The sequence below is a fragment of the Mauremys reevesii genome, linkage group 3 (assembly GCF_016161935.1).
Source record: "Mauremys reevesii isolate NIE-2019 linkage group 3, ASM1616193v1, whole genome shotgun sequence".
Classification (NCBI taxonomy): domain Eukaryota; kingdom Metazoa; phylum Chordata; order Testudines; family Geoemydidae; genus Mauremys; species Mauremys reevesii.
Genome location: NC_052625.1, coordinates 54,970,480 through 54,996,291, shown reverse-complemented (window position 1 = coordinate 54,996,291; position 25,812 = coordinate 54,970,480). Strand labels below are relative to the sequence as shown.

Genomic DNA, 25,812 nt, shown 5'->3' with positions numbered 1-25,812 from the left:
CTTCCCAGATATAGACTGGATGACAAGTGCTAGTAGTAATAGGGCTCAGATTTTCCTGGATGGGATAGCTGATGGATTCCTTACCCTCTTGTTGGTTCTTCAACTACTTGGTGATGCCATTTTAGATTTGGTTTTGGTGAGTAGTGAGGCCCTCATAGAAGAAATGGTTGTAGGGGACAACCTTCTTTTGAGTGATCATGAGCTAATTCAGTTCAAACTAGATGGAAGCATAAACAAAAATAGATCTGGGACTAGGGTTTTTTATTTCAAAAGGGCTAACCTTAAAGAATTAAGGAAATTAGTTAGGGAAGTGGATTGGACTGAAGAACTTGTGGCTGTAAAGGCGGAGGAGGCCTGGAATTACTTCAAGTCAAAGTTGCAGAAACTATCAGAAGCCTGCGTCCCAAGAAAGGGGGAAAAATTCATAGGCAGGAGTTGTAGACTAAGCTGGATGAGCAAGAATCTCAAAGAGGTGATTAAGAAAAAGCAAAAAGCCTACAAGGAGTGGAAGATGGGAGGAATTAGCAAGGAAAGCTACCTTATTGAGGTCAGAACATGTAGGGATAAAGTGAGAAAGGCCAAAAGCCATGTAGAGTTGGACCTTGCAAAGGGAATTAAAACCAACAGTAAAAGGTTCTATAGCCATACAAATAAGAAGAAAACAAAGAAAGAAGAAGTGGGACCGCTAAACACTGAGGATGGAGTGGACGTTAAGGGTAATCTAGGTGTGGCCCAGTATCAAAACAAATACTTTGTTTCAGTCTTTAATGAGGAGTTTAGGGATTATGGTAGGATGACAAATGGGAATGAGGATATGGAGGTAGATATTACCACATCCAAGGTAGAAGCCAAACTCGAACAGTTTAATAGGACTAAATTGGGGGGCCCAGATAATCTTCATCCAAGAATATTAAAGGAACTGGCACATGAAATTGCAAGCCCATTAGCAAGAATTTTTAATGAATCAGTAAACTCAGCGGTTCTACCGTACGACTGGAGAATTGCTAACATAGTTCCTATTTTTAAGAAAGGGGGAAAAAAAGTGATCCAAGTAACTATAGGCCTGTTAGTTTGACATCTGTAGTATGCAAGGGTCTTGGAAAAAATGTTGAAGGAGAAAGTAGTTAAGGACATTGAGGTCAGTGGTAATTGGGACAAAATACAATATGGTTTTACAAAAGGTAGATCATGCCAAACCAACCTGATCATCTTCTTTGAGAAGGTAACAGATTTTCTAGACAAAGGAACCACAGTGGATCTAATTTACTGCTATTTCAGTAAGGCATTTGATATGGTTCCACATGGGGAATTATTAGCTAAATTGGAAAAGATGGGGATCAATATGAAAATTGAAAGCTGGATAAGAAACTAGTTAAAGGGGAGACTACATCAGGTCGTACTGAAAGGTGAACTGTCAGGCTGGAAGGAGGTTACTAGTGGAGTTCCTCAGGGATCGGTTTGGGGACCAATTTTATTTAATCTTTTTATTACTGACCTTGGCACAAAAAGTGGGAATATGCTAATAAAGTATGCAGATGAGACAAAGCTGGGAGGTATTGCTAATACAGAGAAGGACCGGGATATCATACAGGAAGATCTGAATGACCTTGTAAACTGGAGTAATACTGTAGTAATAGGATGAAATTTAATAGTGAAAAATGCAAGGTCATGCATTGAGGGATTAATAACAAGAATTTTGGTTATAAATTGGGGACACATCAGTTGGAAGTAACAGGAGGAGGAGGACGACCTCGGAGTATTGGTTGATCACAGGATGACTATGAGCTGCCAATGTGATATGGCCGTTAAAAGAGCTAATGCAGTTTTAAGATGCATCAGGCGAGGTATTTCCAGCAAAGATAAGGAGGTGTTAGTATTGTTATATAAGGCACTGGTGAGACCTCATCTGGAATATTGTGTGCAGTTCTGGTCTCCCATGTTTAAGAAGGATGAATTCAAACTGGAATAGGTACAGAGAAGGGCTACTAGGATGATCTGAGGAATGGAAAATCTGTCTTATGAAAGTAGACTCAAAGAGCTTGGCTTGTTTAGCCTAACCAAAAGAAGGCTGAAGGGGGATATGATTGCTCTTTATAAATATATCAGAGGGATAAATATCAGGGAGGGAGAGGAATTATTTAAGCTTATTACCAACGTGGACACAAGAACAAATGGATATAAACTGGACACTAGGAAGTTTAGACTTGAAATTAGACGAAAGTTTCTAACCATTAGAGAAGTGAAGTTCTGGAACAGCCTTCCACGGGGAGTAGTGGGGGCAAAATCCACATCTGGCTTCAAGAGTAAGCTTGATAAGTTTATGGAGGGGATGGTATGATGGGATAGCCTAATTTTGGCAATGAATTCATCTTTGATTATTAGCAGATAAATATGCCCAATGGTCTGTGATGGGATGCTAGATGGAGTGGGATCTGAGTTATTACAGAGAATTCTTTCCTGGGTGCTGGCTGGTGAGTCTTGCCCACTTCCTCAGGGTTTAACTGATCGCCATTTTTGGGGTCGGGAAGGAATTTTCCTCCAGGGCAGATTGGCAGAGGCCCTGGAGGTTTTTCGCCTTCCTCTGCAGCGTTGGGGCACAGGTCACTTGCTGGAGGATTCTCTGCTCCTCAAAGTTTTTAAACATCGATTTGAGGACTTCAGTAACTCAGACATAGGCTAGGGGTTTGTTACAGGAGTGGGTGGGTGAGATTCTGTGGCCTGCCTTGTGCAGGTCAGACTAGATGATCATAATGGTGCCTTCTGACCTTAAAATCTTTGAGTCTATGAGACACACAGAACAGTGTTTAAAACTCTATGGAATGTAGAATTAAAATCTTAGTTCTTTTATACAGAAACCCATCCCCCTGCCATTATAGGGGACTTGGGAAGCATACTTGTGAAAAATTCACAATAAGAAGCCTCTTAAATATTTGAAAACTATAGATCCATATGATTCAGTGTTGGTCTATGTAACTTAAATATTTAGATGTTAATTACCATTTTTTTGCTAAAGATGCAATCTAGGATACATTATTTAAAACGCTTTATAATTATGTTGCAATAACTACAGCTGAGTGTTTCTATTCTGGACAAATTTGCTTAATTTTGACCAAATAATATGACTTATGACTTATATTTAACAAGTCAAGGGGCAGATAATTTCCTCTGGGGCAAAAAATTGAGAACACTTAAGGGATAGGTTACCCTATCCATTCTGTGAGGCTTTTTCATATTGGTGTAAATGTATCTCTTAATAAATAAATTGTAATACCAAATTGTTCTCTTTGCTTTGGCAGAGAAAGATGGCAAAGCCTTTCATCCAACATACGAAGAAAAACTTAAACTTGTGGCACTACATAAGCAGGTTCTGTTGGGACCCTACAATCCGGACACTTGCCCTGAAGTTGGATTCTTTGATGTGCTGGGAAATGATAGGAGGTAGTTTTTGTCTCTTTCATTGGCCCATACTTCAAACAGACAGTGAGAGAAATGCAGTTAACATAATCTTGGTTCAACAGTAGCAAAACAAATATATTGTACTGTCTGGAAATGCAAATAAATTGGTGGAAGGGGGAGTTCTTCAGATACATGCACCTGACATCTGAGTTACTAGACAAATATAAGAATTGAATTGTTTAGACTTGAAACTCAGCATCTTCTAATTCTTCATGAATCTAATGAGATTTTTGGGGCATTAACTAATCAAAATAGTGACATGTTATAATAGAAATGGCTTAGATAAATTGTATAGATCTAGCCAGTTGAAGATAATCAGTCATAACATAGAACAGAAGCAAGAGGGGGATAATACATCAAATGCCTGTTTCCAGTTTATCTGAATTTTGGAATTTTCAAAGTATAATGTGAAGTTATAGTTAAGTTTAATGGTGTGCGTTAGAGAATTGCTTGCAATATTTTAACAAAATCCCTTCATAAACGTTACACATTAAAAAAAGGGATGAGCAGAAAAAAACCTTGTAGGATAGGGAGAAAAAACAGCTATGAAGTCTTCTGGTTGAAATGTCGTCAATTGTAAGAAGAAAAAAACTGTTTTCTCCAGTTAGTATGAGATAGACACACTTGGTCCCAAGTCTCTTGTGCACCATAGCTTAAAATGTGACTAATTTCAGCCTTGGTTCCTTTTGTGTTTATTGGATTGGGAATTGACTAGTAGCTTGAGAAGATGGTTTTATGTTCTTCTAACATTATATGCTCTTAGGCGTATTTTTTTTTTGTTTCTCCCAGGAAAGAATGGGCAGCCCTTGGAAACATGTCAAAACAGGAAGCCATGGCAGAATTTGTACAGCTCCTTAATAGGTGTTGTCATCTCTTTTCGACATATGTCACCTCCCATAAAATAGAGAAAGAAGAACAAGAAAAGAAAAGGTGAAGTTGTGTTTTTGAGGGGTTTTTTTGTGCGGAAGGGAGCTGTCTTCCTCTGTGTGCAGGCAAAGTTACAGCTAGCTTCAGTTGCGGGCCCTTAGCTTTGTCAGTGATCGGCTTCCAAATTGCCTTGTACCATTCACACTCCTTAACCCTTTTTACCATTTCAGTGATAAGTGAGTATTTGAAGGAAGGAGGTAAAAAAACTAAACCTCTCTAGAGTGTCTTAGGAGTGCCTGGCTATTTCTACTGACATTTGTAATATCTTTGTGAGGATCTGAGTCTGTCTAAAAATAACTTTCCAACTATCTGACACACTGAACAACTAGAATATAAAATAATGAGCAAATGCCTAAAATCTCCTATCCTACCATTCTCCAGTGGGCATGGGTGGCAGCTGAAATCCCTCTTTGGGGAGGCTAGTCCACCGGGCCCACCCCTACCTTGCTCCTTCCACCCCCCCACCATGGCCAGGGGATCCCAGTCTGGCCTGAGCCCCACCCTGGACTGCTGGCCTAGGTGTCTGCCTCCTAGGGTGACCAGATGTCCCGATTTTATAGGGACAGTCCTGATTTTTGGGTCCTTTTCTTATATAGGCTTCTATTACCCCCCACCCCCAGTCCCGGTTTTTCACACTTGCTGACTGGTCACCCTACTGCCTCCATCCCTCCCCGGCCACCAGCTTCCAAGGAGAGGGGGGTGACGAGGAGGTTACGCAGCGTGTGGTTTTGCGAGAGATGAGGATGGAGGTGAAGAGGGATGCGGCAGGTGTGGGGGGGGGTAGTGGAGGGGAAGAGAGGAGGGACAGACTCACCTGGTCAGTGGGTCTCGGGGGAAAGGGAGTGGAAGAGGCAGAGCGCAGCAGGGCCTCCCGACCTATTGGGCAGCAGGTTTATACAGCAGCTCGTGTGTTATTAAATAGACTCTGTAGTAGTTTCTAAGTCGTTGGCAAACATAGGGGAGGGAGGAGTGGTTGTGGCTGAGCTCAAGTTTCCTGCCATTTAGCTTCAAGTTCTACCACAGTTTGCTGACAAAAGTAACTTAGTGGGTTAGAGTGATCATCAAATTGTTTCTAAATTTTACCTGTGGCAAATCTGGTGACAGCTGAGTAAAGCTCAGACAATAGAGTCTTTCTTCTCCATATCTTCAGAAAGATGTTACGCCTGTCAAGTTAGAGGGGATGGGGCAATGTGTGAAACACTGAATGCCTTATACATATGAAAAGGAACACTAAGCCATGTACCCCAGTGAGGGTCATGTAGACATAATATTTGACTTTCCCGCAGATGACAAAATGGTAAAAGTAACTAAATTTAGGATTGTGGAGATGCTGAAGTGTCATTGAATGGATGTCACAGGAGGGAAGAGGAGGAACAGAGGCGTCGTGAAGAGGAAGAGCGAGAGCGTTTACAAAAAGAAGAAGAGAGACGTAGACGAGAGGAGGAAGAAAGACTGAGACGGGAAGAAGAAGAGAGGCGGCGAATAGAGGAGGAAAGGCTCCGGATGGAACAGCAGAAGTGAGTTGTTGGAATAGACAAAATTTAAGAAAACTGCTGTCTATGCTATTGGAACAGTTCCCTTTCATTCTGTGCTTGCTTTGGAATAGTTATACCATAAACAAATGCCAAAAGTTTTGGTCAGGAGCAGACTGTGTGTGGATCAAATATGGCATATGGAGTTCTACAGTGAGAACTGCAGCTACGCATCTTACAGAGGTGCAGATTTGCAAACATTGCAGATCCTAGCATGCAGTGCCGCGTTTTGAGCAAAATCATTGTTTAGTTTGCCTTAAAAACAAGATTTGGACTATTAAGCATTTAACCCAATGGTAGATGCCTTGCCCTCTTAATTTGACATGGTTGCATCAGTGGCTCTACAGAGAGAATGAAGGGGGAAAAGCAGCTGTGAAGAAGGGCGATTCATTCTGGGCTCTGAAGTTTCATGGGCTGCATTTTATGCAAATTTGCAGCCCTCTGGTTCTTGGCAAGTTGCTAATGCTACCAACAGTTGAGGAAAGTTTGAGTGTCCCTATGAAAAGGTTCCTTGAATTGTGATTTGAAGCCCTGTCTATACTAAGTATTGAACCCAGGTTGTTAACTTTCAAGAGAGTGTTATATAATCATGTTTCTCAATTTCAATTCTGTGCGTATGTGCACCAAAATTTTCAAACCTTGTTGCCTAAAATGGCTTGATTTTTTCAGGGGTGCTGTGTCTGCAGCTCCTGTTTACTTACATTGAATTTATGTGTGCTCAGTTCTTCTAAAAATCAGGCTACGAAAGAACCGAAACTTTGTGCCCAAGATTAAAATTTGGTCAAATTCTATGATGTAAAGCTTTAACTTTTTTTAAAATGCTAATATTTCATTGTATTTACCAGCACAAACGCGTCAAAATCCTCAGAACATGGATCCATCCATCATATAATCAGGGCATGAGAGAATACTAGTTAATTAAAACTTCTTCCCCCTCTCTTTGATTAAAAATGTCTAATTTTGTCATGCCTCCATGTTCTGTACAAGGTTCTGTGTTTAATATATTTATGACTTGGAAAGGGGAGTGAGTAGTGAGGTAGCAAAATTTGCAGATGTCAGTTATATAGGTTTGTCAGTACCAGAGTGGACTGAGAGGAACTTCAGAGAGATCAAAAAAGCTAGGTGAATGGGCAACATGACAAACAATATTCAGTTTCCATAAATGCAAAGTAATACACGTTCGAGAGAGAATTTTTCAAGGCCAGGTCTACGCTACAGGCGTATGTTGATATAAGTACATCGCTCAGCGGTGTGAAAAATCCACACCCTGAGTGACATAGTTATACTGACCGTAATTCCTATGTGTAGACAACGCTTTGTTGATAGGAGAGCTTCTCCTGTAGACATAGCTATCCTCTCTTAGGGAGGTGGATTAACTATGGCGATGGGAGAGCAACTTCAGTTAAGCACTACAGCTGCGCAGCTACACCAATGCAGTGTTTTCAATGTGGACCTGCCCTGACACTTTACAGGATTCTAAAGTAACTGTTAACTCAATCACTGTATATTAAGACCTCTGCTCACTGTGCAGCTGTGGTCAAAAAGCAAACGAGATGTTGGGATGCATGAGGAATGGGGTGGTGAATAATAGAGATAATTATTATGCCTTTATATAAGTCAGTGATATAGCCTCATCGCATATGCTATGGGCAGTACTGGGCATCTATTTCAAAAAGTATAATCTAGAAGTAGGAGGATTTAGAGAACGGTGATGAGAATGATCAAAGGCCTGGAAAAATCTTTTGTATGAAGAGACTGAAAAGACTGGGATTGCTCATCTTACAAAGGAGACAAATAAGAGGGAGCATCATAAAAGTGTGTAAAATGATACAGAGAAGTTAGATCAGGAGTTTGTTCTCCCTGTCTCATAACCCAAGAATAAGGTGACTTTCAGTAAAATGTAAAGTGGGAAATTCAAAACCAGTAAAAGGAAATCTTTGGTTACATACCATGTAATTAAACTGTGGAACTCCTGGCTTCAGGAAGTTGATGCAAATAATTTTAAGGGGGCAGGGAAAAGGAATTGAACATGTATATTGATATCAAGAATATCCAGAGGTGTCAAACATTTTGTGGAAGAGACATTAACCTCATCCTTCAGGGTTTAAGTCAGTCTGTAACTATTAGAGATCAGGATGAGACCTAATGGGTTGGGACAAATTATCCCATGTCTACCTACTGCCAGGTTCTTTCACCTTTCTCTTGAAGCATCTGGTGCTGGCCACAGTTGGAGACAGGATATTGGACTAAATGGACCATGTGTCTGATCAAATTCCTATTTAATTCCTGTAGAAAAGGAAGAAAGTACAAATCCACTCAAGTAATAATCCTAAAGTGTTACCAATTAAACCTGCTATTGTGTCAGTGTTCCATCTTGCAATGTTCTCTGTCCTCCCCTGAATCTGGCCAGTCAGTTATACTTTCCCTATCTGGTTGAGTACAGGTTGTCCAGAGAATTTGAGGCAGATCTAGTATTACAATGTATGTTCTCCTTTTGTACAGAACTCTTGTCTTCACCACAAAGCATTGACATAGGACTACTTTGGCACTCTGTCCTTGATGCCTTCTATGTTGGAGGACTATTGGGATTGTGTGTGTATATTTGAAGACCAAACCCTTTTTTCTGGCCTCAGAATCTGAAAAATGCAATATTCTGGCTTTTTAGCGCTTCCTTCTGGTTTATCAGACTTCAAATGGTGACTCATGGTGTGCCTTGCAAGACAGCTCTTGATTTAACACTTTAAATGGGGTTTTCAAGCATTCAGTAGAAAATAACAAGCTGGCCTCTTGCTAATACTTTTCTCAACTGGCATATTTTAGATGGTAGAAATCTCACTTGCATTATTTCCTGGCTTTGTCCCATCTGTATTAGTTGGCACAAGGAATTGAGTTCACTGTATTTGAGGCCAGTTAAAAATAGTGAACTTGCTGATACCTCCAGCCATTTGTAATCTTCATACTCTGCTCCCGACAATTTAGGCAACAAATAATGGCAGCACTGAACTCCCAGACTGCTGTTCAGTTCCAGCAATATGCAGCCCAGCAGTATCCAGGCAACTATGAACAGCAGCAGATCCTAATTCGCCAGCTTCAAGAACAGCACTATCAACAGTACATGCAGCAGTTGTATCAAGTCCAGCTTGCACAGCAACAGGTATAGTAGAACATTTTGAGATATACAGGGTTATTGGTATCCCTGATCCAACCTTTCTATCAGAGGTGCTAATGCACTTTTGTTATCCTGGGTCAAAGAGGTAGTGACTCATAAAGTTTAAAAAGTGGCGTTTGGTTGGCTGACACTGTATCCGATTCAAATACCGGAGCTTCTTTGTTAATCTCTTCCTGTAGTTTTCTAAAACAGCCATTGACTAAAAATATTCTAAGTAGACAGTTTAACCTCTGACTTGTCTGAAGTGACTTTGCCAATCACTTAATCCTTGTTAGAGTTCTTGGAGGTCAAATGTTAAGCACTCTGCAATAATGTGTGTACTTCAATAGTTTAATGTGCCCGTATCAATGTTATCTGGGCTCAGATGGCAACAAATATACATTAAAATGCAGAAATTATGGAAATGTAAGACATTAGTTCAGACCCATTCATGGGAAAGTCTTTTAAGGAATTAGAAGTCAGATCACATCTCTGTTGCTAGCCATCTCTTGTTTTTCTTTGCTTTTCATAAAGGCTGGTACCATATGAATCTGATCCCTTGATGAGCATAAATATAAATACATCTGCTCTTCCAACCAATTATAGAATTGGTGGGGTTTCCAATTTTTCTTCAGGAATAAACCTTCCTTGCTAAATCCAAAAGACTTCCCCATTGGCTAATTCCAAATGTAACTATAAATTATTTGAATTATTACATGGTACAATTCTCCCTCTCTTTCGGTGAATTAAATCATTTGCAAAGGGTCCACACACAATCTATGTACCACTTTCGTCCCATTGAGACCTTTTTTGAAGCTGGTAAAGTGCTTAGGCTTTGTTCTGTGTGCAAAGCATCCTCAGTCTGTGCCTTGGAATGCCATTTTTCTGGCTTGATTTCCATAGCTGCGCTCTTCTTTAGTTCTGTGGGCTTCTTTTGCTCTTAGTCTCAAATTCACTCAGATTTGATATTGTAAACCCACAAACTGGCAGGGGATTTAATATAGCCCTCAAGTACTACTTCTGCTTTTAAAAAGTTGACTAGATTTCAAGATAGACCCTTTCAATAGGCTAAATATTAAAGGCCAGTAAATGTGATAAATTCTGTGCATGCCTTTTCTAAAAACAATTTTTTTGGTGAGCAGAATTACTATAATAATTACTAAAAAAGAACAGGAGTACTTGTGGCACCTTAGAGACTGAGAAATTTTTTTGAGCACAAGGTTTCGTGGACTAAAGCCCACTTCATCATTTCTCCAATTAGTTGTGAAAACAAATTACCACTAGCTGCCTCCAGTCAATTTGAAAATGGTCAACGTTTTCAATTGAAATCCTTTTTTCAGCATCTGGATCCAAATGGCCTGACTTCAGAATGCCTGACTCCATGTAACTCACTGATTGCAATGGGAGCTGTGTATGCTCGGCACACCTGAAAATCAGGCCACTTGATTTAAATGCTTAACTTTAGGTCCCCAGATTGGAAAAATGTTGGCCTACATTCTGAAGTGTTAATTGGTTAAGATATTTTGATAGTGAAGGAAGAACTCCCAAGACGACTACCTTGTTTTTACTGAGCTTAGTGTCTCTAACTGTAGGCAGCCTTACAAAACCAGCAGGAGGCGGTGGCAGCAGCAGGGGCTTCTATGACTACTATGCCAAAGGTGAATGCAGCTGCCCCAGGAGAAAGCCCATCTATTAATGGACAAGCCAGTGCTCATACAGACAGCCCAGAAAAAGAGTTGGAGCCAGATGCTCTGGAAGAAGCACTAGAGAATGGACCAAAAGGTATGACTAAAACTAGATTCCTTAATTTAAACAAGAAACCAGAGAATTTTGTTAGAGCCTAGTTCTTTGAGTGTTGGTCCCTATGTGTATTCCCCCGTGGGTACACGTGTGCTACATGCACCTGGAGTTGGAGAATTCCTGCAAGCAGCATCCATTGGTCTGTGCATTCACCCTTGCTCTCCTCATGTCTCAAACTGAGGACATAAAAGGCAGAACAGACCGACCGCCTCTCCAGTTCCTTCTTGCCACCGCATAGCCTGGGTCAGAACCTCCCGGGTCCAGAGCTGCTGCTTTGTCATTATTCTTCGATCTGTAAATATTTCAGATTTGCCTTCAGTGAATTTTGTACATAGTTTTTAATATTTTTTCAAAGTTTATACTTTGAGTTTTTCTAGTTTGATACGTTCCCTGCCTTGGGGAAACTTCCCATATATCCCATTACAGGTATTGGACTATTCCCAGAACTCTGGGCTTCAAGCATGGTTTCCTGCCCACATTCTCTCTGTCAGTGATGACCATCATGCTGCCTTTACTGCCTTGGCGAGGCACCCATCGTGGCTAGGTGCAATATCTGCCTCTGTCTCTATCTTTACAAGTGAGGCGTAGGAGCTCTGCTTAGAAAGCACCTCATGGAGAAGGCCACAATACCTCCCACAATGAGGTCTGATGCTGGTGTGAGGGAATCCATTCCCACAGACCCTTGTTAGCAGGCAGGAAATGCTCTCACAAGCCTAAGAGCAGGTCTTCCTCTAACTGTGCTTCAGATGACCACTGCATCTCTGCTTAAATTGAGCAAGTCTGCGTATTCAGCCTGTGAGGACTTAGATCATCCTGAGGTCCCAAGATCATGACACTAGAGCCCTGGTTCTATGGGCTTTTTCAGTACCAGACCCCATACCAGTGACACCAATTTCACTGGTACTGTCCAAGCTAAAACATCTACTGGGGGGAATTATGCGCCAAAAAAAAATTATGCACACAATATTTTAATATTCTGCAAAAATCTGCATATTTTATTTGTCAAAATAACACACTATAATCACACCAGTTTCAATTATTTTGGTAATTTATTTCAATATACCTGTCAGCAAGTATGTCTGTAATAATACAGACAATGAAAAAGATTCAGGAAATGTTTTTTAAACAATAGATTCCTTACTAGCATATTAATACAGAACTCTGAGTAATAATTCATTTAAACTACAATACAGAACCGTATTTCCCATACCCCTCAGAAGCAGAGCAAAGGCTTTGGGGAGTCAGGAGGAGCTGATGGAGAGGGAAGTAATTGCTGGGAAGGAGCTGGGTGTGAACTTGGAGGGTTGTTTGTTATGGGTGGGAAAAGTATGGAACAGATTTGGTCTTTTTGTGGGGAGGGGGAAGAGGGATCGTTAGGGAGCTTTCCCCATGCAGACCCTGTCTGACCCATAGCCTCTCCAATTCAATCAGGCACATCTGTCCCTGTCCCCATGTGTGTCTGTGCCCCCACTCAGGCACCTCCCTGTCCCTCTGTGGCCCTGCACTCCCTCTTCCAGCCCCTGCCTCAGTCTGTCCTCCCTCATTAGCCCCTGTCTGGCCCCCCAGCAGCCCCACACTGTCTCCCCATATTCCCTGTCTCTTAGCCTGGCCCAACAGGCACTATGAAGAAGGCAGGCTCTTTTCTGCATAAATAAATAAATAAGTGGCACATGAATTATGCACATACGTAGTGGTGCAGAATTCCACCAGGAGTAAACATCAGGATACATCAATTCCAGCAAGGAACACGTGACCAGAGCCTCAACCACTGATGGTACCTTCCCTGTCTCTCACAGCGCCTCCTTCCTCCAATCCCATCAGCACCAGTGGATCAGACCCTTCACACCCAGGGAGGGCAGAGACTTATACTACACCAGAATGTGTTTTGCTATTCCCATGCCTCAATTTCCCCCATCATCTGGACCGTCTCTCACTAGGGAGATTTTAATTCTACCAGGGGATGTTGGCTATGGCAGAAGTCTGTCCCCTCTTCCATCTACCGATCTGGCTTTTACTCCATTGGAACTGTTAGTATCACTGATGAAACCGTACCCAAATTTCTCTTCCTTGGGAGTATCTGAAACCCCCAAGAAAATCTAGCTCAGGCAAGAAATCCAGAGCTTCTTGGTACTAACCTCCACCTTTGCATTTACCTCTGGACTGGTGGTACCCCCGTGCATTGAGGACCTCTGCAACCCCTTCCTGACCCAATTTATTGGTCAAACTGGGGAATATGGGACCCAGATGCAGAGCCTGTTTGTCCTATTAGGCAGTCACTCCACCATTCCCCTCCAAGGGAACATTTAGAACTTCCTCGTGACCCTATGGAAGAGGAAGATTATGATCTGATTTAATTGGTTCTGCTGGTAATGACAAGATTGTCATCTTCATCTCCTGATGTAGTCACTCCAGTGTCTCCATCCCTTCCAGATGACCAGAAACAGTTCCAAGAATGATTGTGCAGAATGACAAAGGAATTCCTGATCTTCATAGTAGAGGTCCAGATCCCTCAAACTCTTGGATATACTGCAAACTACTGGATCTGGTCAAATAGCGCTTCTAGTTAATGAACCTGTTAAGCAATCTGGCATGTACCAGCCACATGCACCCCTACCCCTACGACGGCAGAGGAACAATATTTCATTCCAGCCAAGGGAGCCAAATTTCTTTTTACCAATCACATGCCTAACTCTGGTCATCAGGCTGCCATCGAGAATCTAGATGACAATATTCAAAATCCTTCTGATAAGGAGGCTAAACGTCTAGGCTTGTTGGGAAGAAAGGTATTCCCATCCACTAGCCTTCAGTTCAGAATATCAAGAATATCAAGCACTGTTGGTTAAGTATGACTATCTGAAGTATTCCAAGTTTACAGACTTTGTAGACGAGCTGCCATAGCAAGACAGAGCTTAGTTTCAAGCACTTATTGAAAAGAGATATGCTGGTGGCCAGAACCACACATCTATCAGTGGTTGATGCCACAGACACATTATCAAGGTTGATGTTAACAACCATTATAATGTGCTAACTCGTAGCTAGACACCTCAGGATTTTCCAGGGAGGTGCAAAACGCTGTAGAGGACTTGCCTTTCAACTAAGCCCATTTTTTCAATGAAGACAAATGAGTCCTTACTCTGAAGGACTCCAGAGCCACTCTTCACTCCCTGGGAATCTGTACTGTCATGCTGTCTGGAGTGACTCACGAACGTGAGTGCCAACCTCAGGGCAGACACTTCAACTGGTGGTATGTTCTTTAATTAGATTTAGTCAACCCAGTATCAAATATGAATTCCCAAAGTAGTCTTACAACAGTCACAGAGTCCCGTTAGACACTATCTCGCCACCCAGGCAAACTGGACTATGTGATAAGTGATCACACCAAAAATCACAGAACTTTCAGGTTACACCTAGTCCCAAGAGACCAGTCATTCATCCAAGTTGATTTGCATCCCAGCTCTCGCACCAAAGACAATTCTGGTATCCAGTTCTGTAGTAAACTAACTAAAGAAGGAATGAAGATAAGAAAAAGGAATGAGCGTTATTGAAAGGTTAAAGCAGGTAAAAAATACATATACAGTTGAGAGAGTTTACTGTGTGTCTGCTACTTTTTGGAATTATAAACTGCCAGCTTCCCATAAGCCTTTTAGGGCTACCCAGAGTAACTTTGGGGAATTCGGTCTTCTCATTTCTTTATTCTGCCCTGTTAGAATCCAAACAGTCCAGAGATGAAGAATTCTTCCTTGTGTCCATATGTATAGCTTCTTCTCTCAGAAACCCAGCTGACAGCAACAGTTGTTACACAGGTCCCTTCTTCATGAGAAGTTGAGGGAGGAATGCACTTAGTCGTTGATCCTTGAACTAGCACAATGGCTCACTGGTATTTAATGAACAGGATTTAACATCTTTTTAAGAGACTATTTGCATTACACAAGGCTTCTTTCTTGTTTGATGGGTTACTTAGTTACAGGGCTATAATACAATGCAAATATTTGCTGTTATAACATAGGGTATAGTTGAGAGAACAATACATGCAGTATCCTGTAAGCATTTTATAAAATATTAAGCACATTCTTATCAACTTAACATCCAATATTTATTTTGATAATGCTAACACACAGGTAAGCAAGACTGGTTTCCAACTATGCATTTAAGTGTTCAGTGAGGCCTTGTTATGAGCTGGCAGTTGGCCTGCCAGGATCATATATACACCTGCCCCAAAGAGAAAATATCACAGGCAGCCATATAAATCTAGACCAGTGACTTAACATTTTTATCAGTGATTTTATGATACTCCTCATAAGAGCCAGAGGATGCAGAAAATCTCATTCATTTCCCTGCACCTCCCATATCTTCAGTACCATCTCAGTCCCATCCTCTAGCTAAAAGATATTTTTGATGTCCGTTTAAGAACTGCAAACTCAATGATGCCACTGCTAACCAATGCCCACCTGTCCTTCAGGAGTTGTTTGGCAGTTTTTCAACAACTGGAGTGCTGTAACAATGGATAAATGTGTATTAAATATCATCCAGTCTGGCTAAGCAATCAAGTTTACTGTTCTGCTTCCTCTGAAACCCCCTCTTCAGGGATCATTCTCACAAGAGTATTCTCAGGCAGAAAGTGGAGTCCCTCCTCCAACAAGGAGCAATAGAGTAGGTAGCTCTCCAACACCAGGGAAAAGGCTTTTTACTCAGTGTACTTCCTTGTATCCAAAAAGAGAGGGTGATTGGAGACCCTTTCTTGATCTTTACAGTCTCCACCACTTTTTTCATAAACTGAAATTTCACATGGTCACATTGGCATCAATAATCTCATTCCTGGAACAGGACATTTGGTTTACAGCTCTTGATGTGAAGGACACATACTTTATGTGGATGTTCACCCAACCACAGGCAGTTTCTCAGATTTGTGGTGGGTCCCAACCATTTCCAATATAGGGTGCTCCTATTCAGCCTTGCCTGCACCCCAGGGTCTTTACCAAAGTCAGCTCACTGGAATGGCCTCACTGTCTTCCCTTATCTCAATTATTTGCTTCTCGTTGTGAGGACACGAGGCCTCATTAATGCTTCAGCACCTATCCTCTTTAGGAGTCAGTGTAAACTTGGAAAAATCTATCCTCCCTCTGACATACACCATAGACTTTACAGGGGCGACCCTGGATTCAGTCATGGCAGGAGTTTATCTACCAATGGATAGGTTTTGCTCCATGAGTGGCCTGATAGACCAGGTTATGCGCAAGTCTTGAGCACCACTCAAAACTTGTATTTCCCTCCTGGGGCACATGATTTCATGCACTCGTTATCCCATTCACCAGACTCTTCTTACATTGCCTACAGGCATGACTCCAAACAGCATGTTCACCAACCAAACACAACACAAATATCTTAATGACAGTTTCTTCCAGAATAACATCATCTCTAAATTGATGGAAGGGATCCCAGTCAAGTACGTGTGGGTGTTCTCTTCCTATACCCCACACTGGAAAAGACAGTCATTAGATGCCTCCCTCTTGAGATAGGAGTGGGGGCCCGTGTGGACAGCCAGACAGCACAGGGCAGTTGGATGCTCCAAGAAGCCAGGATGTGCATCAATCTCTGGATCATCATTCAATGCAAGAAGCTTGCAAGACCTTTCTGCAACTTATCCAGTCCCAGCATGTCCTCGTAATGTCAGATAATATGGCAATTGTCTGTCTTTTACATCAGCAAACTAGGAAGGATAAGATCCATTTCTCGCTGTGTGTAACCTATGGAATCAAATTACCTTGTTGGCAGCTTACCTTCTGGGAACTCAGAATGTGTTGGCAGATACCCTCACAGGCATTTTGCCACCGATCACAAGTCGATACTGAACGATTCAGTAGTGAACAGTATCTTCACTCAGTAGGGAAGTCCCACCTGGGATCTGTTTGCCTTCAAATCAAATGGAAATGCAACATTTGCTGTTCTAAAGGTGTTCTAGAGCTACACACTCAGGGCAATCCCCTCCTTCTCCTCTGGTCAGGGCATCTGGCTGTGAATTTTCTCCCTTACCACTCCTACATTGAGTCCTATGGAAAATTTGACAGGACAGGGCATGAGTCAGCCTCATTGCCCCCACTTAGCCCAGACAGTTTTGGTTCCCAGATTTCCTTATATCATATCACCCTCTGATCAGCATCTCTTGACCCAGGAGAAGAGCAAGATCAAGCATCCCAACCTATCTGATGGCTTGGTTTTTGGATGGGCATCAACCTAGAATGTTCTTGCTCTGAAGCCATGCAAACCATCCTTAGCAGCAGAAAAAAGTACACTAAGAAATGCTGTTCAGCCAAGGGGAAGTGTTTTCCCATATGGATACAGATGAAACACATATATGAGTCAGCAGATTTCCCCTTATTTTGAGCTATCATCTCACTCAAAACTGGGCTCTTGCTCAGTCCTATAAGAGTCTACCTGGCAGCATTCAGTGCATGCCATCCACCCTCAATGGTTACTCAGTTTTCACTCACCCATTGATTAACAGATTCTTGAAAGGCCCAATCAGAACCTTTCCACCTGTAAGGAAGCCTACCCTTCACTGGGACTTGAACCTTGTTTTCGGCACTCTGAAACCACTAGAAACACCCTTCAGACCACTAGGAACATGTTCCATCTATCACCTATCAATAAAAATTATGTTCCTTTTGGCCATCACCTCAGCCAGAAGGGTGAGGAAACTCAGAGCCCTAATGGCGGATCCGCCATACTCTATATGCAATAAGGACAAAGTCCTATCATGACTACATCCGAAGTTCACTGCCAACGTACTTTCGGAGTTCCTCTTAAGCCAATCAGCTGTGGTTTTCCATAACCACATACATCTGAGGAGAAGACAGCATTCCGCTGACATTCAACAGGCCTTGGCTTTTTACCTACAAAGGACAAAACCAACTAGAAAATCTAAGATTTTCTTGCTATAGCAGAATGACTTTGAGGCCACGCTGTCTCTTCCCAGCGGATTTCTAAATGAATCTCAGGCTGTAGCCTACTCTGCTACCAGCTGTCACTTCTTCTTTCTCTTCCTCCTGAGGTAAGGGCTCATTCTACAAGAGCACAAGCTACATCAGTGGCAGTGGTTCAGGAAGTACCTATACTGGATGTTTGCAAGGCAGCCACATGTAGTTCCAGCCACACATTCATGAGACATTATGCTCTGGTACAGGACTCCTCCATTGATACATCCTTTGGGAAAGTCTGCTGTCTGCATTCTCACACCCTCCTCCTACTTGAGTACTGCCTGACAGTCAACCACAGCGGAATGCACGTAGGGGCCAGCACTGGAAGAAAAATTACTTACCTTATAGTAACTGGAGGTTCTTTGAGATAGGTGGTCGCTATCTGTATTTCACATTCCCCTCTGCTTCGTAGCATTCCTGGATTCATAGTAGAGAAGGGACTGGAGAGGCAGTTGGTCTGCTCTGCCCATTATATCTTGGTCTGAGGCACAAGGAGAAGGAAGGGCACATGCATGGACCAACGGACACTGCTTACAAGAATCCTCCAACTCGGGATGCATAGAGGGCATGCGCCCCTACAATGGAATACAGATAGGGACCACACAGCTCAAAGAACTCCCAGTTCTATAAGGTAAGTAACTGATCTGTTGCTTTCTCTCTCTGGTATTGTGGTTGTGGCTCTGTAGTTAGCACTCCCTACTACCATGTCAGAACTAGATTTGGTTCTTGGGCCCACTCTCTCCCTTTCCCAGAGCAGAAGGGATTGGGTATAAAGGCAGTGTGCTCAGTTCCTATGAAAAAAGATGAATATGCAGCAACTCCAGTACCTAAACTAGGAGAGGGCTGGATGGGTTCCAAAGAGCCCCATCCAGTCCCCTTCGGCTGAAGATAACTGACACACAAGTCCATAGAGGGAAGGAATGTAAGGTAGAAGTTCTGTTGCAGAGCTTCTCTCTGTATAGGATAGATTGCACAAGTGGGTCTTAAGGGGGTAGGGGCCTGTTGGTTGAATGTGCCGGGGGGCATATTCTCATGGACACTAGGACCAAGTGTCTAAAGGAGTAACTTTTGTTCTCTCCTTTCCGCCTGCCTCTGCTGCTCTCTCCATGATCCAGATCCATCCTCCTTCCAGCCAAACAGACTGCAGCTCCTCACTGTTCCCTGGGCTCACAGGGACAGCCCTGTTGTAAGAGTCTGTGGAGCTGGAGGGGGAAAATCAACTCACTACCAGCTTCCCTCCCCCACACCCCAGTTCTGTCTATCACTATTCCTGGCCTTATCAGTGGCACTTGCCCACCTTCATCCAAAATCCTTGCAAGATTTGGGCAGGCCCTAGCAAGAAACTGGGGGGTGGGTTTTGGGTCCTATGTGAAAAAAATGGAGCAGTTCTACTGAGCACATATCAAATAAAACAGCTTGCATGTTTAGGAGTTAAATTTCAAGGATTTGTTTAAAGGGTTTATGTAACCGTGTGTAGCTGTCATAGAAGCAGTGCCTTTGACTGAAATAGTAACCCATATTGCTCTGCACTGAAGTGATGTCTTTGAATGAAATTTTGCCTAAATAAAGATAGATAGTATTGTCAGTCAGCTTAGATGTGCAGGCAGCTGCAAATTGAATGAAATGCTCAGCCAGACTTAGTTCTAAGGGGCAGATTTGTAATATGTACCGTGTTACAATGCAGGCTTCATGATGTATTGCATGTGAGTTTGCTAGACCTCTGTTAAAAGGGCATTGTCCTGTAGTAGCATGAAAGCTCAATTTAGGAAGCAACCTGGAGACTTGTCCTGCAGAGGATGCATGGTGCCATGTCTTACAGAAGTGACATGTTATTACATAACATTAAAATAGCAGTAATTTTTAGAGGCAAGTCATTCACCTTCCATGCTTTTTTCCCTCCTTTTTAGAATCGGTTCCAGTGATAGCAGCTCCATCCATGTGGACACGACCCCAGATAAAAGACTTCAAAGAGAAGATCCGACAGGATGCAGATTCTGTGATCACAGTAGGCCGAGGAGAAGTGGTTACAGTCAGAGTACCAACTCATGAAGAGGGGTCGTATCTCTTCTGGGAGTTTGCTACAGACAATTATGACATTGGTTTTGGGGTATATTTTGAATGGACAGACTCCCCTAACACTGCAGTCAGTGTGCATGTCAGTGAATCCAGTGATGATGAGGATGAAGATGAAGGTATATTTGCTTATTTTATATACGCTTTTAATGGTGTCTGTTGGCCATACTCTAATGTAAGGGTCTTTTGTGTGTGTGTGTGTGCGTGCGCACTCTGCACAGCTGGTATCCCTCTAAAAACGAAATCTATCCCTTCCAAATCTTAGTTAAGTTGTTTCAAGTACCACATCTGCGTGGGGCCAGGCTAAGGCAGTCATGGCCCTAGTTGCATCCACATGTGTTGGTCCCCACAACCCCTTGGCAGGGGCCACCCATATGGCTTAGGGAGGAGTCACTATTACTCCTTCTTCTGGCAAGATAGAGCCTCCCTCCTGTCCTGACCGCTGCTGCTTAAGCAGGCTGGGGAAACTCCCAGAGGACAGAGGAATGTTCTTACCCACCCAAGCAAAGAGGTCCTGCCATCAACACCCCAACAGAGCTGCAATGGGGGCTGACAGCAAGGGTACTACACAATGCTCAGTGTGTAGGGGGTCCTCTCAGAGCAGTAGGGCTTTGAAAGTTAACACCCCATTGGAATAAATGAGGAGGTTAATACCTCTTTAGAACCATTTCTTCAGGCTGTCTGCAGACACCACTGCCGTGGTTACACTTGGCTTACATTTCAAGCTTTTTATCTTGCAACCACAAGGTCTGAAATACAACTTTTTAAAGTTCAATTCTGGTAATTGTTTGGCTTCAGGAGCCATGGCTCTGTGCATGTCTCTGTTGTGCTTATGCCTTGGTCCTGTTGCCAGTTTTTATGGCTCTATTTTACTATCTTGTCCTCTTCTCTTTTGGTGTTAAAGACATACCAAGGGAAACAAATGTTGCTGCTGTTAAATGCTCAACTGATAAGCTGATTTTTTTTCCCCTCTAATCTGGGGGCTGTAAGAGAAGTGATTTAAAAAAAAAAAATTCCTTAAACACTGTAGCGGTGCTCATGTAGACTGTGGGAGTTGGTATGCTCCATCTTGAACAAGGTGCTGAAACATTGCATGCTGGGGTGGAAGGATGATCTTGGTCTTGTGATCAAGGCAAAGGGGAGAGGCCTGGATTTTGTTTCTCATCCTGATACTTTGTCACCTTGAGCAAGTCACTTAACCACTCTCTTGACTGGCTAATCTGTAAAACATACTGTCCTGGATGTGGGTATTGAGAGGCAAAATTATTTCTGCACTGAGAGTTCCTTGATAGAAGGGGCTGTAAAGTGCAATGCCTGTAATGCTGGGACCTGCGGGGCTGCATCTGCACATTGAAGGTTAAGGGAAACCTTTGTTTTAGGACATGACCTTTAGGCTGTTGAATTTCCTAATATATGACTATGTGGTAGGCAGATCTGGACATCCCTGCTTCTGCTAGATACCAACCCAGATAACACTTGGTGCCAACTAGGGTAATAAGATAAGCCACTGCTAAGTGAAACGCTCCTTCATGGAACTTAAAAAAAAAAAATCTTAAACACAACAGGTCACAATGCCAAGTGTCAGTTTGAGAAGTAACTACACAGTATGGTGAAAGCATTCTTTGTAATTGATCTTTGGACATTGCTCAAGCTGATGGTTTCCTGCCTTTCCCTATTGGCATTGTGGGCCTTATGTGCAGCGATTTGAAACCGAGAAAAGGAGCCTTTTGTACATGTTCACATAGCAATGGAGGTTGGGTAGAGAGGCCCCTTTGAAAACTTCATCTGTAGATGATATGGCATGATTAAAACGGGTGATAGTGCAAGTGAGTTAAAGTAGCCTGATGTGAGGGAGAATGAGAAATACCACTCTTAAAAGTCAGAGATGGAAAAGACTTACTAGGTTGTCTTTCACTCTCCTGTCTCTGATGTATGAGTATTCTTTACTGTCTAGTCTCCAGTGCTTTGTCCAGTATCAAATGACTCAAGCAATGAAATACCCACTTCCACTATTCTATATGTTAGATCAAAACTCAAGACATGGTGGTGAAAGTCTCCATATATCTTTAATACTCCCCTAAAGGATGCAATTCCTGCCCTGCTGACATATTTTCCAGGAAGGAAATTAACCTCAATATCCTCTCTTCCAAGGCCTGATGTTGCAATGACCTGGATGGCCAAAGGCTTGGACCCAGGTCCTTTCCTTCAGCCACCGGGGAGTCTGGCATGCCATTGCAGGAGCTTGTGACCCAGCCATCTGTCCTCTGCCACTGAACTGCTAGGCCACCTTTGGGTGTGCTGTATCCTGCCTGCAAAAATTGTGCACAGGGATTTTCTTGCAGGTGCACCACTGCTCTGCATAGACAGGTGAACAAAATGACCTGTGAATACTTTTCAACTGAGTGAATCACATCTGGAAATGCCTCAGGCTATGACCTTAATTCAGCCAGCTGTGGTCTAGTCATTAGGTTAGGCCACCCCACTTAATGGGCTGTCCTTCAGCTCACATGAATAACAGGAGGTCAGCCACCCTAACTGTTGTCAGGAGTTCAACAGTTAGCTCAGCTAACCTTTTTTTTACTGTGCCAACAGTTCCTGAGTCTTTTCATTATGTTCTATTAGCTCTGATCTTGAGCAAAAAGCAGCTCTCAAGAGAGGAGTCTGAAATAGCTGGGCTTTGAGATCCTCTGACAAGAAGCTGTAAAATTGCTTATGATTCAACTCTGAGATGCTGACCACCAGTTGTTCTCATTGACTGTCATGGAAGCTGTGGAGGCTCAGGACCTTTGAAAATCAGGCCCTGGCTCTGTTTATCATTTAACATTAGTGGATTCATAAAGTGCATGATTGATGAAGGAAACCCATGATCAGACTGAACTAAAAGCTGGTTTTCCCCTTCTTAGCAATGTAATGTCACCACAAAGTACCACTTATTCACTTTTGTAAAATGGATAGAGACTAATTTCCATGCTTCATTGTAGAAATCTTACCTCTGATCTTCCTCATGAATGCTTAGTTCCTCAGTCTCCCTCCTCCCCCCTAAAAAATAAATTAAAAAAAAAAGTTCCCAAATAGTTAAACATACTTCTTATTTTGTTACTGAAATAACTTTGATTTGTGTCTTCCTGGTCCCTGTTGGACTAGCAAAACAAAAAACAAGCCAAGAATTTTTTTATTTCTTTATTTGCATAAAATTCCCCAGTATATTTAATGACTGATCTTTATTTTTCCACTACAGAAAACAGTGAAGAGAAAGCCAAAAAGAATGCCAGCAAGCCTCAGCTAGATGAAATAGTGCCTGTATACAGACGAGACTGTCACGAAGAAGTGTACGCTGGCAGCCACCAGTACCCAGGGAGAGGAGTTTACCTCCTTAAATTTGACAACTCCTACTCATTATGGAGATCAAAAACAGTTTACTACAGAGTTTATTATACTAGATAAAGGTGTTGCAGTGTCGGAGGCTGGGGCTGTGCAGAAGACATCATTTTATTCGGAATTTTCTTCAAACATAATGGATCTTTTGAGTCTGTATTTTACCCTGTCTGGTGTATCTATACGGTTTGTGTGTGAACTTTAACATTAGAAGCTGGGATTTTTCTGCTGCACAATTGTAATGAAGATCATGTTGGGCTTAGTACAGGATCTCCCAGCCCTTAATGGCATCAGGAGGTTAGCCAATGAAATCACTGGCTCCCAGTGCTTAGACGAAAGTCACACTAACTGCATATACAAAACCTCCAAACTGTTACTTACACACGCAAGCACGTAGTGTCTGAACAGTTGTTGGTATGGTGTTGCCTGGTCTATGTGCTTTGGGAATTTATGGTAATTTGTTATTAGAGGGGGTCTCATCCTTAATGGGCAGAATCAGATACGATTTGCAATGTAGCAAGTCTCTCCCTTAAACTGTATTCAGATGTCAAATTTTTACACCATTAAAATTTGAAACAAGTTGTCTCTCTTCTGTCGTCATGCAAGAGGTAACTTATTCCCTCTCCTAAAACAGTGTAGTGAATAAAAGATGAATGGCATTTGTTTTCAGTGGGGCTGCATAGTCTAGATCAATACAACAGTACTGTAAAAATGGAGCCCCTTGTCTGACTTCAAAATTGGAAGATATACCCTGGATAGCAAATTAAAATATATGTAACTAGTGACACAAAGCAGAATCTGAGTGCCTCCTCCACCTACTGCTAGCCCTGGTGGGATTCTGGCACTGAACCAGGGGATGAATAAGTTCTTATCTTGTTTGCTGATTTGCTGCATGGGTAGACTTCAAAGTGAAATCAGTTTTCTGCACAACTCTCAGCTTTGCTTTGTGTTTTTTGTAAACCTAAATCTGCACATAGTGCATTTAAACAATTATCTGAATCATTTTGGTGAAGTGTAGGGATTAATGTTGCACTAATATTATGGAAATCACTGCCAGGAACAACCCATTTTAGTTTAATCTGGGGGTACTTGTGTGCAAACCCTCCATGCTTTAATTCTAGTTTGTAATTATGTTTTTCAGGGAAAAGCAGAATGTCCCTGCAGATCCTTAACTAGTTTAGCTTTAATCTCTCATGCCATATTTCATAGATACTGTTGAAGCATTTTCATAGTTTGTGCTCTGAAAACAAATACCGATGGTTAACTGGTGCATATCTGCAGTAACAGTGCACTTTCTATGGAGCTTTGCTTTGAAGGGGTGAGAGGGGGTTCGGGTATGCTAAAGATGAACTGCGCATTCTGCATGGATAATGCACTTGATTACTGTTGCATCTTTCTCAAATCACTTATTGCAGTAGGATTTCCATTGATTAGTTGCAGCTTGTACAGTTCCATAACCAATAGGGATGGTGGAGTTTGTGGGGGGGGGTTGTTTTGAATGTGGTTTGTATGTACATGATTCACTTTTTTTTCCTCATACCAGCTGTGGAGAAAAAAGCTATAGAATGCTTAACTTGTCTTGGCATTTGGTTCAGCAACACACTACCAGCTTATAGCTAGCTAGTGCTGCTCCATCCAAAACACTTGTAAAATGTTCTGCTCGTGTACATACAGTATATAGGCCATGGAGTTAGGAAGTACCTTGCTTTTTAAAAAAACAACCTGTATTTAAAAATGTAAAAAATAAAGGCAGGCACTAATATTTCTTCCAGTTTTTGATTTAGATTTTGTCCATACAAAAAAGTTTGACTTTTTTCTCTAAAATAAAAAATATATAATTGTTCTTGGGAGCGGTGTATGTCGCTTTAAATGGCAGCATTTACTGTCATGTGTTGGATGTCAGAACTTTTCAGTTTCCGAACTTTTTTTATTGCCTCTGGCTGTTTAGTACAGTACAAGTGCGATTTAAAATACCTTGGAATAATATATTTAATCTTAATTAAAATACATTTATCTGTAACCTTGTTGGCTTTTTATTAACTTTACCTCTGTAGATGGCTCTTCAAGTAGAACATGCTAATTTTTTTAAATGCCCTTCCTGTCTATAAAGATTCACAGTATACAGCAACCTTTTCTCCCCTACTTTTCAGTTCTGCTATACTTATACCCTGCCCTGTGCCTGCTAATAGTTATCAATTAAAAACCACAAGGCTGTGTGGACAGTTTGCTTGAGGATGTGCATTGGAGAAGGTTAATGTCCCTCTGGGGTGGAGCTTGTCTGCACATAATGAGTATTTTCATTACAATGGTCGTGGCTAGGGTGTCCTACTATGCTAGACACTGCGCCAACCATTCCTGCCTTGAGGTGTGTAAAGTCGCTAGAGACATGGATTTAACAGAGTAAGCATGTGATGGTGTCAAATAGCATGTTTGTACCATAATTTTTTTTAAATGTTGAGTGGATTAGGCAAAGAAAGGGAGCACGAAGGGCTCACAGAGTGCGGTTAAGATGAAGAGAAACTGCTTT

The 25,812-nt window shown here is 42.1% G+C and overlaps 1 protein-coding gene across 1 annotated transcript in view; it reads left to right on the top strand.

Moving 5' to 3' along the window:
• Window positions 1-25,128, top strand: part of ACBD3 (acyl-CoA binding domain containing 3) — a 38,099-nt gene extending 12,971 nt beyond the window's left edge. The window contains exons 2-8 of the mRNA XM_039532164.1: window positions 3,297-3,438; window positions 4,246-4,386; window positions 5,742-5,900; window positions 8,895-9,069; window positions 10,656-10,845; window positions 19,745-20,029; window positions 23,149-25,128. Coding sequence (XP_039388098.1) covers window positions 3,297-3,438; window positions 4,246-4,386; window positions 5,742-5,900; window positions 8,895-9,069; window positions 10,656-10,845; window positions 19,745-20,029; window positions 23,149-23,354 — 1,298 coding nt within the window. The 3' untranslated portion in view covers window positions 23,355-25,128. The remainder of the gene's footprint in view (window positions 1-3,296; window positions 3,439-4,245; window positions 4,387-5,741; window positions 5,901-8,894; window positions 9,070-10,655; window positions 10,846-19,744; window positions 20,030-23,148) is intronic.
• Window positions 25,129-25,812: the final 684 nt, after the last annotated feature.